This window comes from Dromiciops gliroides, chromosome 5 (genome assembly GCF_019393635.1).
Source record: "Dromiciops gliroides isolate mDroGli1 chromosome 5, mDroGli1.pri, whole genome shotgun sequence".
NCBI classification, from domain to species: Eukaryota; Metazoa; Chordata; class Mammalia; order Microbiotheria; family Microbiotheriidae; genus Dromiciops; species Dromiciops gliroides.
In genome coordinates this window covers 60,868,866-60,886,764 of record NC_057865.1, presented here as the reverse complement: position 1 = coordinate 60,886,764, position 17,899 = coordinate 60,868,866, and the positions used below count along the sequence as shown (strand labels likewise).

At 40.5% G+C, this 17,899-nt stretch overlaps 1 protein-coding gene across 3 annotated transcripts in view; it reads left to right on the top strand.

Moving 5' to 3' along the window:
• Nucleotides 1-6,708: 6,708 nt before the first annotated feature.
• Nucleotides 6,709-17,899, top strand: part of PIP4K2A (phosphatidylinositol-5-phosphate 4-kinase type 2 alpha) — a 198,952-nt gene continuing 187,761 nt past the window's right edge. Inside the window, exons 1-2 of one of the 3 annotated variants that reach the window (XM_043966474.1) lie at nucleotides 6,709-6,963; nucleotides 7,791-7,835. In XM_043966474.1, coding sequence (XP_043822409.1) covers nucleotides 6,820-6,963; nucleotides 7,791-7,835 — 189 coding nt within the window. In that variant the 5' untranslated portion in view covers nucleotides 6,709-6,819. The remainder of the gene's footprint in view (nucleotides 6,964-7,790; nucleotides 7,836-17,899) is intronic. The other 2 variants (XM_043966475.1, XM_043966476.1) reach the window with 2 other exon arrangements.

The window sequence follows — 17,899 nt, the reverse complement described above, 5'->3', positions numbered from 1 at the left end:
CACTGTTTGCCTCAGTTTCCTCATCTGTAAAGAGGGAATAATAAGAGCACCTACCTCCCTGGGTTTTTGTGATGATCAAATTCGATAATAATAGCAAATGATACACATTCTATATACATATATGTATATATATGCATACATATATAATTAGCTATTGTTATTGTTGGATCAAGCTGCCTCTGAAAATCCCTTGTTTCACTCAGATCTCTGAGACACCTCTTATGGGAAGCTTTTCCTAATTCTCTCCTAGCTGCTGGTTTTCTCCCCAACCCCAAATTATCTCGTATCTATTTTGTGTGCATATACTTATCTGCATAGGTGTTGGTTCTCCCAATAGAATGTAACCTCCTTGAGGGCAGCGATGGCTTTATTTTTGTCTTTGTGTCCCTGGTACCTAGTGCTGTGCCTTTTGGTTGCTTAATAAATGCTTTTTGATTAGGAGCCTGAAGAGTGCTTTAGGATTCAAAAAGTGTTTTGCTTACATTAATTCCTGTGATTTGTACACTGATACCTTTGAGAGGTGGGCCATTCAAGTATTTTTTTTTCCTTTTCTTTCTTCTTTTTTTTTTTTTTTTGGCAGGGCCTGAACTCATGAGTTCATCAATACTGGAAAATCTCTGTGGCATCTCCCTCCACCTATGCATATTGGCAACCAATCAACAATTCATCATCTTTGAGACTTCACGGCTGTACTGAGAGGTTAAGTGGTTATTCAGGTGTTATGTATTAGAGGAGGAACTGGAACCCAGCCTTCCTGCCTCCCTCTACTCCATGCTGCCTCTGTATCCAAGTACTACCATCCCCATTCTACAGACTGGAAAGCTAAGGACTGGATTGGAAGATCACCTAGCTCAAGGTCACCCAGCTGGTAAGTGGTACCGCCAGCTTTTTGTCATTTTAGAGCACCCATAGACATTGAGCTGGAATGGTTCGTAGGGCCCATCTAATCCAGTCCTCTCATTTTACAAATGAGGAATTGAGGAGAGGTAACTTGACCTAAGATCATTCAGGTAGTAAGTAGCAGAGCTAGTATTTGAGTCCATAACCTGGGACTCTTGATGCCCAGTTCTTTCCACTAAACCACGCTGTCTTAGCAAGATATGCTGGCCCTTCAAAATAGATAAAAATGGGTAGGTTTCTATATATGTCATAACATACACATAGAGTGTTTATAAAATCTTGGTACAATTTGTACAATTTTAGTTATACATGTTAAACTGCAAACAATGCCCTGAAGCATAATTTGTAACACTGGAACCGAATGAATTGCAGATTTCTAGGCTTTAACACAAACACCATCTTTTAGGAGACATTTTTCAAGCTTGTTTCCAAGTCACTGGAATCATTTTTCAGTTACTGCTGAGTGATTTCATAAATTACATGCATACTCTTGAACCAACGTTGCTTCAAGTAATGTGGTTTTAAAAAGTAAACAGTATTAGCAGGACCCTCTGAAAGTAGTTCAATGGGACTGTGCCAAGTGAAAGAGTTTCACAGGGACTGTGAAAAATAACCTATAAAAAGGGTTCAGAACTCTTTGGACCTGACCATTATTTGGTCCTCATGGCACTGGTAATTGCAAAATCCTTTGAAGTGGGCAGATTTGGTGATCATGTTGTTTCAATGAGATTGTTGATATACTTTAAAAAAAGAATCTGCATGAAGTATATTGTTGCATGTCTTCTATGAAGGAATGACTTTAGATTACTGTGTAGCCAGAAATAAGCAGGACCGATATGTTGTTGCTGATATATGATGGATGGGAAGGGACCAGATGATCTGCCAAAGTTCTTCTAATTAGGTTAGCTAAATGCCAACTCTGCTCTCTCCACTATGTCTGCATCTCAAGCATTGTTCTAAAACTACAAATTGCAGGATAGTTTTTAGGTATGTAAAGGCTGATGCAGTTTCTTCACTGAAATTCTCTATACCTATGAAATCATAGTCCCAAGGTTAAAATGAAATAAAATTACAAGCAACAGTAACGTTTATGGGGCTTAATGTTTTTCCTGTGCAATTTGAGGTTTTATATATAAAAAAAGGAAAAGCCTTCTGTTGACTGATTAATGACACAATGAGGTTTTGGGGAGCCTCCTTCTAAAGTTATCTTTGGCATTCATACCATATGCTTTCCACTTATGCAAGACAGTCTGATGACAAGGTGGTTTTAGTTGTCCTCCATGCCTGACATCCATACCTCCCTCATGTACCCCCTCTTACAATTCTTGGTTTCCTACAAAAGTCAGCTCAAGTGCTGCCTTCTACGAGCAACCTTTTCTTTCTCTGCAGCTGCCTGTCCCCTCCCCCACAGTGATCACCTTGCATTAACTTCATATGTAGTTTGTATTTCTTTATGTTCATATGATCTCCTGTAACAGAGCCAGGGTTTGTTTCATACTTGCATTGGCTCTCCAGCTCACAGCATAGCATCTGTCCCATCGTTGGTGCTTAAGAAATATGTATGATTGGTTGATTACTAGGATCTTTGTCATGGGATCCAAGGGAGATCTAGCTTATCTGCAGTCTTCTGGATAGGTAAGAGGAAGAGAGTTCACCAGTGTTACTGGACCTTAGAATCAGAAGACCCAAGCTGGAGTCAGCTCTTAAGTGAACTCTGGAATCCTGAGAAAATCATTTAACAGAAGTTTCAATTTTCTTATTTGCAAAATGGGGAAAGCAATATTTACACTATCTTCAGGAATGGGTTGTTTTGAGGAGGAATGTAATGTGTATCTTGTAAAGTCACTGGATTAAATATTTGTTGAATGAATGAATGACTTCCGAATTCCAGTTCTAGCTCTATAGCTATTTATAATGTATTAGTAAAACAGCAAAGCCAAAGGAAAGAAGAAAATTATTCCAATTTTCTAAAAAAGTTCATTTAATTCAACAAACTAGGAGGCAATGTAGCATCTGTGATCACAAGACTTGGTTTGAATACCACCTCTACTGCTTAACTATCTCTGTGACTTCAGGAAAGCCATTTAAACCTCTCAGAACCTCAGACTCTTTGTAAAATGAGCAGATTTGATTGAATGATCTCAAAGTTCCATCAAGCTCTAAATTGATGATTTATTCAGTGTATACTATGTCCAAGGAGGAAACGAATTGGATTTTCATACTCTTCTGCATCTTTCTCCTAAAACAGCACGGCTTGGTTAATGTGTCCACTACACTTTAAGTGGGATGATGTTGGTCACCTGGTTTATTTATGGAAAGAAAAAGAAAAACAGAAAATACTGAGTGACTTTCAAGAATACTAAATACTTCCTGTCTTTTCTTAGTGACTGGCTACTAGAGCATTCCTTGGAAGCCCTAGCACCCTGGGAATCTCCTGTGGTGACAGGATAGCAAGCTTTATGCCAACAGGTGCAACAGCAGGGCTTATAATGCCAGCCTTTTGTCACTCGGTTTCACATCCTTATAGATCTCAGACTCTCTTGCATTATATTTTCTTCTGCTTGCTTCTTTTTTAAAGGAATTCCTCCCTGCCTCTTTCCCCTTAGCATTAAAGAATATTTGTGCCCCCTAGAAGCAAAATTTACAAACTTTGTTGATTATTGATGGTTCTGTTCCTCAAGCCTTTACTTCTTACATTGTCTGAATAACTGCCTGAATTAGGATCAGTTCACAGGATTGATTTATCACTTCATGCCCACATAAAATATATATAAGAATGAAGAAAAGACAGTGTGGGGTAGATAAGATGAGTTTATAGTCTGGACTTATAGACTTATAGTCCTGGCTGTCACTTAATAGCTATACAATTTGGAACAACTCACATAGTCTACAGGAGCCTCAGTTTCCTTATCTGTAAGATGAGGGTAATAATACTTGCACCATTTTCCTCCCCACCAAATATTACAAAGGATTTTGCAATAAGGAAGTAGTAAGATTATCAATGTGAGTGAATGTGATGATGCAATAGATTCAACTTTCATGATGAGATGTCAGACAGCAGAAAACTGGACCCAGTCTAAGTACCCAAGAAAGAATTTCTGAATTGATAACAGCTCACAAAATGTTTCCATGCGTAGAGAACCTATGTATGATACACTAATTCAGGGATTCTTAACAAGATATCCATGAACTTAAAAAATACTTTAATAAAAGCATTTCATTATAATTTGTTTCCTTTGTAATCCCATGTGTTTAATTTTATGCATTTAAAGACATTATCCTGGGAAAAGGTCTAAGGGCTTCATGAGAATTCCAAAAAGGTTCATGTTACAGAATAAGTTAAGAACTATACTGTTAGATTAAATGAAAAATAGTATGTTTGTCTTCTAACCTGCAAGTGAAACAATGAGGTTATTACACTATTTGTTCCAAAGGTGCTTTTGTTTCTGTCATTCACTCTGTGTGTGTGTGTAACATTCACTTCTAAGGATGGTCCTCACCTTTCCCAGCCTCTGCACTAGCAAATGCTTTCTCTTCCCATACCCACTCTCACACTCTGGACCGGAAGGGCAACTAAGGGATTCTTGGACCTAGAGAGAAAGGAGTAGGCTTTGACCACGCCTACATGTAAGTCAGAAACTGGAGACAGAGGTCATGGGAGTTGAGGAGGCAAAGGGAGTGTGATATGAATGATAAGCTATCAAAGAGGACTGAGGAGTGGTCAAACAGGTAAAAGAACCAGTAGAATAGTGTGTGACATGAAAATCCAGAGAAAAAGCATCCAGCAGGGAAGGGCACTCGACAGAGTCAAATGCTGCAGAGAGATCAAGAATGACAACTGAGAAAAGATCAGACTTGTCAACTAAGAGATCACTCGTAACTTCATAGGAAGCAGTTTTAGTTGAGTGATAAGGTTGGATGTAAAGGGCTGCAGAGTGAGTGAGAGGAGAGGAAATGAAGGCACAGAGTGTTATCAGCTTTTTCTAGTGGGTAGACTGTGAAAGGAAGGAGAGAGGAGACAAGTCCTGAGAAGATGGCAAAGGCTGGTGAAAGTTTTTAAAGTACTAGATAGAAGGCTCTCTTCTGAATAGCAAGAATGCAGTAAGTTCTGGTATTGGTCAGAGGTGGCTGCTCCAGTGGATCAAACATAGCGAGTTTTGGGATATGGGCTATAAAGAAGTTCGTTTTAGGGTTATTTAGGACAATTCAACAAACATTTATGAAATGTAAGCTATTTGAAAGGGAATGTACCAGGAGATGGGAACAACAAAGAAAAAACCTGGGCAGCTGGGTGGCACAGTGGATAGAGCACCTGCCCTGCATTCAGGAGGACCTGAGTTCAAATCCGACCTCAGACACTTGACACTTACTAGCTTTGCAACCCTGGACAAGTCACTTAATCCTCACTGACCCACAAAAACGAGCAAACAAAAAACAAAGACAAAACCTGATATGGTCTATATACCCTACCGACCTTATATTCCATTTTAGTGAATACAATATACCCCATATTACAAAGTTAAAAGAGGCAGTGTGGCCTAAGGCAGGGCTTTTTCCACTCGAGATCCGCCTCCTTTCCATATATATATATATATATATATATATGTATGTGCATATGTGTATATATATATGTATATATACATACATATCTATATATCCACCCCGGGGACATAAGCATATAAGATAGGGATACATAATACATAACCTTTTACTGTTGCTTTTTTTTCACAACCCCCACATTCATTTACAGGACCCCATATTGGGTGGCAATCCCACAGTTTAAGAAGCTTTGGCCTAGTGGACCAGGCGCCACGCTGACAGCTGGGGAGATGAAAGCTGTCTTTGAGGAGAAGGTTGTGTCTGAAGCAGTGCTTTGAAGGAAGTTAGGGATTCCACGAGGCAGGAGGGAGGATGCACAGATGGAGATGGGATGCTGTACTCGGTGCAGGGGAACGCATAGGGGTCCAGACCGACTAGAACGTGGGAGGAGGTAGAAGGGGAGTCAAATGAAACAGACTGGAAAGGTCAGTGGGAGCCCGGCTGTCTTTGGTTCAGCCAGCTGTCAGTACTCTGTACTTGCAAGGACCCAGGTCTCGTTCACTCTGACATCTTGTGAAGGAGGCAGTGAGGCTTATCCAAAAGGGCAGTGAACTTGGGGTCAGGGAGGATCTGGGCCGGACTCCGGCCTCGGACTTTTCTTGCCTGGAAAACGGGGATGGATGCTCATACCTGTGCCCTGGTCCTGGGAGATGGAGCGAGATAATTGCGGAAAGCCCTATAATAAAAGTGCCGGCTGCGAGGACTTCGCCTCGCTTCTTCCGTCTCGGGTGGCTGGTCTTCCCCGGACTTACCCGCAGGGTGGGGGTTTCCTTCTCGTTCCGACGCCCCCGCCCCCGCCCCCGCCCCCGCCCCACACCCCCGCCTGCAGCCGCGCTCCCGCTCGAGCCCGCTCCTCTTCCCGCCCCGCCCTGGGGGCGCGCCCCCAGCCAAGAGCGCCTCGGCTCGGCCCCCCCTCACTCCCCTCGCGCCCCCCCCGCCCCCCCCCCCGTGGCGGCCCCGCTTCCCGCCCGCCTCGTGCGTCATGACGCCAGCGCCCAACGCGGAAGCCGCTCTCGGCGCGCCTGGTCCAGCCGCGGGCTAAGTGAGGAGCGAGCGGGCGGGCGGACGGCGGACGGTGGACGCGGCAGACGCGGCAGACGCGGCGGCGGCGGCTCCTCCTCGGTGGCGACGGGGCCCCGGGTCCGCGCGGGCGCCCGGCGCGGCGAACCCGAGCCCGAGTCGGAGCGGGCGGCAGCAGCGGCGGCTGGGCGCGGGGCCGGCATGCGGCCGCGGCTCCCGGCCGGCGGCGTGTGAGCGAGGGCGGCTCCCCGGCCTCGGCGGCGCGGCGCGGCGCTGGAGGGGACCGAGGCGGCGGCGGCCATGGCGACCCCCGGCAACCTGGTGTCCTCGGTCATGGCGAGCAAGACCAAGACGAAGAAGAAGCACTTCGTCGCGCAGAAAGTGAAGCTGTTCCGAGCCAGCGACCCGCTGCTCAGCGTCCTCATGTGGGGGGTGAACCACTCGGTAAGGGCTCCGGCCGCGGGGGCGGCGGCCGCCTCCCCCCATCTATCCCGCCCCCCCCCCCGCCCCGGGCTGCGGGGGACACCCTCCCCTCCCTTCCCCTCCCCCCGCCCGGCCCGCGCATCCCGGCTCCTGACGCGGCTGCAGATAACGGGGCCGGGAGGGCTGCGCCCGCCGCGCCGGACACCCGCTCCCGGGAGCCGCAGCCCCCTCGGAGGGGGCGCGCCGTACTCTGGGGAAACGGGGCGGGGGGAAGTCGCCGTGCGGCGCTCACCCCCGCCTCCCGACCCCGGAGCTGGCGCCCACCCTGCGGGCACCCGTCCCCAGACGCAGGGAGAGCCACCAGCCTGGGCGCAGTGTTGGCTGTTCCGAGGGGGGAGACACATACCTGTCATTGCGCCGGGAGCGCTCCGTGGCTTCCTTACCAGAAGGAAATGCCGAAATCAGGGGGACTGGGCAGCCGCTTCCCAGACGGGGCTGGTTTCTTCAGTTTAAGAGCAGTCCAGTTTAACATAATGCGGCTTTGGGGGGGGGGGCGGAGGAGAGAGGCCAAGGAAAAGACAGTATAGTTATGGCAACTGTATGTTGAAACCTTTTCCATCCTTCTCTACCCTCTCCAAATTGCCTTCTCCCTCTGTTGACCCAAGGCATGCATAGCTAAGTCTTATCTCTCTCCCCCAACCCTTCCTCCTTTCTCTTCTCTCTCTCTCTTCCTTTTTTTCCTCTTCCCTCTCTCATTTCCTCCTCTTTTTGCCCCCTCTCTTGCTCCCTCCTTTTTCTTTCCTCCTTTTCTCTTCCCCACTGTCCTTCCTCGAATAACTGGACCTAAGTCACGAGTTACAGAAGATCAGCACGGAAGGGGTAAGGGTCTTGAGGTAATAGCACCCGCCATACCGGCATCCGTTTGTTAAGTGTTTGTTAAATTTGTTATCCCCTTAGCAAAATGTTTTAATGTCTCGCTTAAAGAAGTGGCCCAGAGAGTTGAAGATGCACTGCTGTGGGCTATGCGGACTGCGGTTTGAGGGTCTGAAATGAGCCTCATACTGATCTTAGAGTGTGAAACTCCTGCAGTTTTAATCTACTTGAGTGGATCAGGAAACATGATAGTAACCATTGACAGAGCCAAGCAAGTTTAGATGTCTGAATTTTGTTTCTCATCTAGCTGCTGTTAAATAATCATCTGAGTTGGAAAGTGAAAGAAAGCTCTCTAGGGTTTGAATTTGGGTTGATTTTATGTGCCTTCCCTTGAGTCTAATTGAAGAAAGAAGTAAACAACTTCATTAGATTGAAAGTCTTTTCAAATGACCTCCAATTACTGTTTATAACTTGCCCTTTTAAACCGAGGTTAGGGAAAAGTGATTTTATGTGTACAAATATAGGTCTTGAAGCATATAGGAAATGATTTCGTGGAATTTAGTGTTAAAAAGGTCAAGTAGAATGGTCATTTCTTAGAAGCTGAGGGTTTAAGGTAGGGCTAAATCCATTTTCACCTGATAACTTTGGTGTTACAGGTGCAATAGAATAGAAAATACACTGTTACGTAAAAACTCGAGTTTCTTCACGAAAAATTTCCTCTGGGATGAATATAATTTTCGGAGTGATAGGTTTTTGTTGGCTGGTCTCTTAATGCCATAGGAGTATCTTGGTGACTGTATTGGACTTTGAAGTTTCTACTCATGAGTTTCTTCAGTCTACACATAGACTATATTGTGGTTTTGGCTGGTTGTTGATGGATTTCTCTTTCACAGAGGTCCTGGTTTTTGGTTGAGACTGACAGTGTGAATTGACTTGTTTAACATAGAAACTGGTAGTCATTTTACTTTATACTTTGAAACAGTGTTCTTACATCTCTGAGACCCCTTCTATTGGAAGGCACTTGTGCTAGAGAAACATTGTAACAATGGATGTGCCAAGTGTATTGCAACTATTTATATTGTTACTTTATATTTATGTTACTGCTACATTCATTTTTTAGTCAGAATAAACAACTTGAAAAAGTTTGACAAGCTTTGGGTTTTCAGGGAAGACAATTTAGCCTAAGGCATTTGATTTAGGGGATCAAATGTAGGATGAAATAATTGATGTAAAGAAAAAATAATTTTATTTATGCACTGAGAGCAATTGCTACGAACATCTCTTCATATATAATATCTTTATTTTGAAAACTTGGCATTAACATAGGAAGAGTTCTTGTGCTTTTTTGTTCTTTGTTTTATTTTTAACAATGTCAGTCTATTTTCTTTAATAGTATTTAAAAAATCAAAATGAAAATAGATGAAACTGCATTTGAAATAGAACTATTCTGATGCCAATTTTATGTGAGTGGACAAAGGCGTGTATGATATTTTGTATTAAAAATAACTAGTTTTTCTAAGCTAGTATGCATAAAATTGTATGACATGATGAACTAAGAGGCAACATGTCAACAGAATGAATAAAAGAGTAAGAATAGCATTATCAGTTTGTGGGGGATGATGACTGGAAAAAATAGAGCAGAGAAAGGCAAATGAGTCTATAAGTAGTTCCTTTCTCTACTTTTCTAACATAATTGATATTGATAGAAAATATATTCAGTTTAATGGTTTTATTCTGACTGTTTTAGAATCTCTGGTTGTGTTAGTTTGGACTGCTAGAGAGAAATGCATGTTTGTTTTTCTGCTATCATCAAGCATCATGTTATAGTGAAAAATTCAATATACCTCAGCCCTTATGCCATCTTTGCTAATTAGTTTTGAATCTTGCAAATGCCTGGGGAAGTCATCATGCCTAAATACCCTTATTTATAAATAAGAGAATTGGACTAGATTATTGACCAAGCCCTTTATAATTCTGAAATTCTTTGTATAATTTGATAGCCCTAGGTATATAGTATTTATACTAGAAGTCATGGAAAACAGATCCCAATCTGTCCAGTCTGCTATTTTGAAATGTTGCATGGTTACTTGATATAATCTTGCAAGTGCAATTATCTTTAGGAGAATTTGTAAGTCATTAAAAAAATTGAAGGAAAGGAAAGAAAAAACTTGTTAGATTAAGGTAGAGGCAACATCAGAGCAGGACGGTGATAGTGTCTATTGACTTTTAAAATCAGAAACAACTTGAAATGTAAAAATTGGAATAAAATTTATTTAAACTTCATTTAGTAGCAAGAATAAACATGACACTTCATCTGTAACTGCTTTCTAATTTAAAGTATCTATCAAAGAAAAGATCAATGCCAACTTTCATTTCAAATATTTTAAGCAGTGAATACAATTAAAAACTTGAAAAGATAATGTGAATTTGCCTTATTAATTTAATTTGAAATTAAAGTAAAAATGATCTGGGAATTGAATTTTTGAAAATATATTTTAATAGCATGTGAAGCATGTGAATGCAGCAATATGAATGAAATCCAGGAGTTGTTTTAAAAACAGATTTTAAAATATATTTGTATGCAAGGTAATCTCATGTATTTAGTAATTGGAGTTTTAATGAGATTCTTGATTAAACAAAAGGAAGAAATCCATTAGCATGGTAGATATTTTAAAATGTTGACATACAATTTAGAACAAATATAAACAATGACAATATTTAGAAATAGTGAAATATACAGGAATTTTTACTTACTAACATTTGTTTAATTTTTCTTGATTAACTTTTCTGTTAGGTCTATTAACTGTATTGGCACTGTAAAATTATGAGCAGATTGTGAAGATTTTAGGGCATTATAAAAACCTTTAACTGTTGTTTATAGAAAAAACCTAGTCTTTATGTGAAAGACAGAAGGAAATACATTTTTAAAAAATGACGATTATAATAAAACTTTTGGACTGACTTAATATAATCTTTTGGGGGGTGCAATTGGGGTTAAGTGACTTTCCCAGGGTCACACAGCTAGTAAGTGTTAAGTGTCTGAGGCCAGATTTGAACTCAGGTCCTCCTCACTCTAGGGCCAGTGCTCTATCCACTGTACCACCTAGTTGCCCCTAACTTAATATAATCTTTTTTTAAAAAAATAAAAGTATTTTATTATTTTCCAGTAACATGTAGAGATAGTTTTCAACATTTGTTTATATAAGATTTCCAATTTCAAATTTTTCTTCCTCCCTCCCCCCCTCCCCTAGACAGCAGGTAATCTGATATAGGTTATATATATACAATAACATCAAACACATTTCTGCATTAGTCAAAAACAAAAGAAATAGTATGATCCAATCAGCATCCATATTCTACAGTTCCTTTTTTTTTCCCCCTCCTGGATTTGGAGAGCCTTTTCCATCATGAGTCCTTTGGAACTTTCTTGTTCCGTTGTATTGGTGAGAAAAATCTAGTCTATCACAGTTGATCAACACATAATGTTGATGATACTGTATACAATGCTCTTCTGGTTCTGCTCATCTTACTCATCAGTTCATGCAAGTCCTTCCAGGTTTCTCTGAACTCCTGCTCATTGTTTCTTGCAGCACAATAGAATTCTATTACATTCATATACCACATCTTGTTCAGCCATTCCCCAGTTGATGGGCAACCCCTCAGTTTCCAATTCCTTGCCACAACAAAAAGAGCAGCTATAAATATTTTTGTACATGTGGGTCCTTTTCCATTTTTTGTGATCTCTTTGGGGAAAAGACCCCAAAGTGGTATTGCTGGGTAAAAGGGTATGCAGAGCTTTATAGCCCTTTGGGCATAATTCCAAATTGCTCTCCAGAATGGTTGGATCAGTTCACAGCTCCACCAACAATGCATTAGTGTTCCAATTTTTCCACAGCTTCTCCAACATTTATTATTTTCCTTTTTTGTCATATTAGCCAATCTGATAGGTGTTAACTTAATATAATCCTAACTGGAATCTGACTAACCAGAACACTCAAATGGAACATTTCTGTGCTCCATTCCCCTCGCCCCCTTTGGAAAACAGTGTTATAATACAAGAGAAGTTCTTATGATGGATTTAATTCAAAAAATAAAATGAGGGAAACCCCCCCCCAATAAACCAGGAGTATGTCATGGGGTCATCCTACATTCTTTTCTATATTAACAACACAGTGAAGATGAAAATTGGTGGTCAAAAATATTCTCATCAAATAATAATAACTGGTTTGCAAAGCACTTTATAAACATCTCATTTTATCCTCACAACAACCCTGGGATGTAGATGCTATTATTATCTTTATTTTGAAGGGGGAATAGATGAAGAAACTGAGGCACACAGAGCTTCAATGTCTTGCCCAAAGACAACCAATAAGTGTCTTAGGCTGGGTTTGAACTCAGGTCTTCCTTTCTCCCAGAGGGCCAGTGCTATATCCACTACACCACCTAGCTATATCATCAGGAGTGAATTTTTTTTTATGGGGTAATGAGGGTTAAATGACTTGCCCAGGGTCACACAGCTAGCAAGTGTTAAGTGTCTGAGGCCGGATTTGAACTCAGGTCCTCCTGAATCCAGGGCCGGTGCTCTATCCACTGTGCCACCTAACTGCCCCCCTAGCTGCATCATCAAAAGATCTCACACAGGGTTTTCTTATGCTTAGATCAAGAAAAATCTACTTAGCATTTTCATTGAGTGTCAGGCCTTCAGTATTTATGAAAATTCAACGAATCAGAATAGCTTTACCTAAACCTTTCATTTGATTGAAGTTTTATGGCATGTTGTCACTTCTCTTACCACTCAGAATCCAAAGAAAAAAGGAAAATGATCACTGACAAGACTTCCCTTAGTTACTTCTCAAAGCAGCATGGTTGGTGTAATGGAAAGAACATAGGATTTGACATCAGAAGACCTGGCTTGACATACTGCCTTTGCTACTTGATAAATGGTTTGACTGACCTTGGGCAAGTAAGGGCCCTCATCTTTCTGAGCCTCTGGTTCCCTCAGCTTTAACACGAGGGGACTGAACTACATGACTTACAAGTTCCTTTTCAGCTCATGATATGATGAAGTGATCATTTTTAAAAATCACCAGATGTTATGTAGATTTGAGGATCCTTAGTGAATTTTGGGCAAGACTGATATCTAAGACCAAATTCTGCTGTAGGACATGTGATAGAACATTAACACTAATTTCTTACAGTGCTAATTAATGTGGTTGTGAATGATTTTTCCCTAGGATGTTTAGTATACTTGTAGAAATGGATATTAGAGCTTGAAATGAGATGAAAACAATTTAACCTGATATGGTGGAAAGAGCATTGGACTTGGAGTAAGATTACTTGATGTGAGTTCTTTCTTTGCCAATTAGCTATGTGATCTTGAGCAACTCTTAACTTCTCTTTACCCCTCTCCCCCCTAACTCCCTACCCCCACCCCAGTCCTTTTGATTGTGGATCTAAAATGAGAAAGGATTCTAGAAACTTCTAGTCTAATCCTCTTATTCTATAGCTGGGGAGACTGAGAAATTAAGAAATAGAGATTAAATGATTTGCCCAGAGTCATATAGGTACTAAGTATTAGAGGCAAGTTTTTAATCCAGGTCCTCCCAACTGCCCTCTGAGGATAACAATGCTTGTACATAGGAAAACACTATTAAAATTGTAGTTTTATATAAATACTAATTTGATATAATTAAATTAATATTGGGAAATAAAGGAAATTGATCAAAATTAGATTAGTGGAACTTGTGCTGAGAAGTAGTGTAGTATAGCAGAAAGAGCACCTGTAGACTCTGAAATTGAAGGACATGGGTTCAGATCCCACCTCTGATATTTACTTTAGTAAGCAGGTTACCAAACTTCTGTGGCCCTCAGTTTCATCATCTATAAAATGAAGAGATTAGATTAGATGTTGGGGTTTTCTTAGATGTCTCTTCCAGTTCTACGTTTATGAATTTTGGCATTCATTCAACAAGTTTTTATTGAGGGCTTGATATGTATGAGGTACTGATACTAGTTGCTATGTCAGAGTTGCACAGAATTGAGCATGGGGAGAATAGTAAGTAGGGAGTAGGAAAGGGAAGAGTGGCAACTAAAAAAAAGAAATATATAGAATAGCTGGGAGAGGAAGAAAGAATGGAAGGAGGAGTGTGGAACCTTTGACCTATGAACTTTTAGTATTTCCTATGTAGAACTGAAAGCCTGTGTACTTTTTCCCCACTGGGCTAGACAAATCAACTGTACTATAATTAATTTTGGTTTTGCTAGTCTTTGTAGCCTGTTCCTTCTGCTGTAAATTTGAGTTGAATTTTCTGCATTTCAAGCTACATGCTAGATTTGAGGTTCATTGGTAAATGCTTCTCCCTCCCCCGCAAAGAGAAAGGTCAGTTTTTGAAACAAGAAAGTCCTGCTATTTTAACACCTTGCTCAGTCTGTAGGTACATGACTTATAGCTTCCTGTCTTCTTGACACAAAGTAAATACTTAAATGCTTTATCTGCCTTTTCTAAGACCTGTTATCCTTTTAGAGGTGATTGGTGTGTATGAATTATTACCCACCTCTCTCCCCCATTCGAGAAATCTAGAAGGTAAGAAAGAAGTGTCTACTGATGCTTAGAATATTAGGAACCTCTTAAGAGACTTTAAAGATTAAGCTTTAAGATAGCCTAACATTTAGGGGGCAGGAGAAGGGAAACCCAAGTAAGAAGATAAAGGAGGAAGTAGTCAGAAGTGTGGTAGAAGGATCAGGATGTAGCACCGTGGACATAATGGAGTTTTAAGAAAGAGTGAGATAGGGGCAGCTAGATGGTGCAGTGGATAAAGCACCGACCCTGGATTCAGGAATACCTGTGAGTTCAAACCCAGCCTCAGACACTTAACACTTACTAGCTGTGTGACCCTGGGCAAGTCACTTAACCCCAATTGCCTCACCAAAAAAAAAAAAAAGAAAGAAAGAATGAGATAGATAACTGACTGTTCTATGAAGAGTTGGGAAGAATGAGGACTACTGATAGAAGGCCAGCTTTTGTGAAGAGGTCATTGGTGACCTCTGAGAGCAGTCTTTGGGGTAGGGGTTAAGGAATCATTGAGCCATGAGGAAATGAGTATGTTAAGTGGAGGAAGTGAACATATAGGTGACTGTTGAAAAAGTTTGATGGTAAAAGGAAGATACAGAAAAGCAATAGATTATAGGATAACAGGACTAAGGGTAACGTTTTTTGTTGGTTTTTGTTTGGGGGGGATCTTAGAGTTGCTACAATCCTTCATAATGCATCCATACCAATATGCAAGCTCAGCTCCTGTACTAATGCAGTATTCTTCCAGCCAATTCTTTGCTTTCTTTCTCTGTGTCCCTGAACAACCAACTCTATAACTTGTGGAGAAAAGAAGAATGAAATTAGAAAAAAAAATGTTATATGCTTTCAACTTGAATCAGGTTAACTCAGTGATGTCAACTACACTATGCACTATTTTATTTGTACTCCACCCCACCTACATTGTAATAAAGTTCAATTGTGCACTTGACCACATATATGTGTCACACTACAATAGACAAAAGGACTTCATAAAAAGTAGGAGGAAAGGCTAAGAACTCAGGCATAATCTTTGGGAGAAATCTCTGTCTGAATAACTAACAACGAGCTTTTTAACCCTTAGATGGTGACAACACAAGATCTTCCAGGCTCAGGATAAAATTCTGTACCCAGTATTACTAGAAGCACTAAATGAAAACTGAAGTTCTTTCTTCCTGAAATCTAAATAGTAACAAGTATCTTTGTTCTAATATTTTTCCTTCCTTATGTGTAAGAACTGTGTTTAAGCAGAATATCTTTAATTAAACTAGAACAAAAATATTTTTTGGACCTATTGTTTTTTTTTCTTTAAACCTAGAGAAAAAATGCATTCTCTCTTTTTCATATATGTAGAAAGGAATTATATGATTCATTAATGAGAAAATGCTGTGGGTAGCTTAAAAACAACATTTTATCATCCGTAAATAGGTCTTTTAAACTTACTTTAAAACTAGCAGACTTTCATTCATTTCTGAACTTACACAGTCCATTTAATATACCTATAAATTATGAATGATGGGAAATTAATTTATATTTAGAGTATCCAACATACCAAAAAATGAAATAACTAAAACTGTTACTTTTTAAAGTTTAAATTAGTAAGACCACTACTACAACTGGCATTCTTAAGTAGCATGAATTAATTAATTATCCAGGACCCTTGTTGCCTCTTTCCTCCCTCATTTTGTTCTTTTGTCTTTTTAACTCATCTTTAGCACCTTCACAAGTGCGTTGATTCAACTAGTTCATTAATTTCAGGTACCATCAGCCATATATGTTGGTTCGTGATTCCTTCATCATTCACAAATTTTACTAATCTGCTTAGTTTGTCTGTTTGGAAGAGTAAAAAGATTCCATTGTTGTTATCAGTTCAGCTACAGTGATTATAGTTTTAAAATAATTTAGCAAGCTATTAATTTATGCTTTCAAACACATACACCTTAACTGTTCATTTAAGTGAATATATCAGTAAATTGAAATAATGTATGGTACCCACTCTGCTGCTGTGCATTTTAAAATAATTCAAAATATGATTTTGCTCCATTGTGGAACTATATGGGACCACTCGGAGGTGGTGTATATATGTATGTATGTATGTATGTTCTTTCAGAGGACCTGGGTTCAAATTCTTCTTCTATGTGATTTAATTTGGGCCTCAGTTTCCTTGCTTGTAAAATGAGGGAGTTGGTCTATATGTCTAAGTTCCCTTCCAACTCTAGACCAACACTCCTAAAATAACTCACTTTATAAATTGTCAATTTTATTTTTATTTGGTTTTGTTTTGTTTTGATTCTAGGCCTAGATTTCAATCATGTAAGGAATTCCCATTTGGAAGTTTCCCTTTAGTAATTTATAATTTATTGTCTGAGAAAGGACTTATACATGATCATATTGCTAGTATATGCCAGACGTGGAATCTGAAACTGGCTTTTCCTGATTCTGGTGGGCTCTGTCTCTGCTATGCCACTGATAGTGAAAGGCCATGTAGCACATGTTGCCTGTTTTGGGAATAAGCCCTGGAAATATGTTTTGCACATAGCACACATACACTCAGAGAATTGATGAGTAATAGCAAAATACTATCCAAGAGGATGGTTATAGGGTAGGCAGAGATTTCTGACTTGGTGTGGTATCTCTCACAGTTTAATTTCCATAATTCCAGAAGTTGGGGTCCTGGGATGGAGTGCTGAATGTAGGGAACAACAAGGAGGCCACTGTCACTTGATTTCAGTGTATATTTGGGGAGGGGAGTAAGGTATAAGAAAACTGGAAAGGTAGGAAGGGGCCAAGTTTTATGAAGGGCTTTAAAAGCCACACAGAGGATTTTAAATTTGATCCTAGAGGCAATGGGGAACCACTGGAAGGTGACTGAATGTGGGAGTTTGTAGTGATATGGTCAGGCTTCCTCTATAATAAGATCAATTTGACAGTTGAGTTTGGAGGGTAGGCTACTCAAAGGAGAGACTTGAGGTAGGGAGACCAACCAGTAGCTTTTGCCAGAGTCTAGGCATGAGGTGTTGATTGTCTGAGCCCTATAATGGTGGCATTGTCAGAGGAGAAAAGGGGGCCTAGATGATATTGTGAAAGCAGACTCAACAGGAGAGGTTAGGGCTCAACAAATAGATCTGAGGAACATCTCCACAGGGATCTTTGGGACCATGGGACCACATAAAATCACCCAGCAAAATAGTATAGAGGGAGAAAAGGGGTGGAGGCAGAACAGAGCCTGGGGGATCTACTCAGAGCTATTGGGTGAGACCTGGATTAAGCAAAGGATCACACAAGAGGACAACTAAACATGTCACAAGCTAGAGAGAATATTAAGGAGAATAGGGTGATGCACCTTGTCAAAAGAAAGCTTCAGAGAGGAAAGAAGGATGAGGATTGAGCAAAGGCCATAAGTTTGGTGATTACGAGATCTCTAGGAACTTTGGAGAGGGCAGTTGCAGTTGAATGATGAGATCAGGAGTCAGACTATATAAAAAGTTAGGAAAAGGAAGTAGAAGCATCAATTAT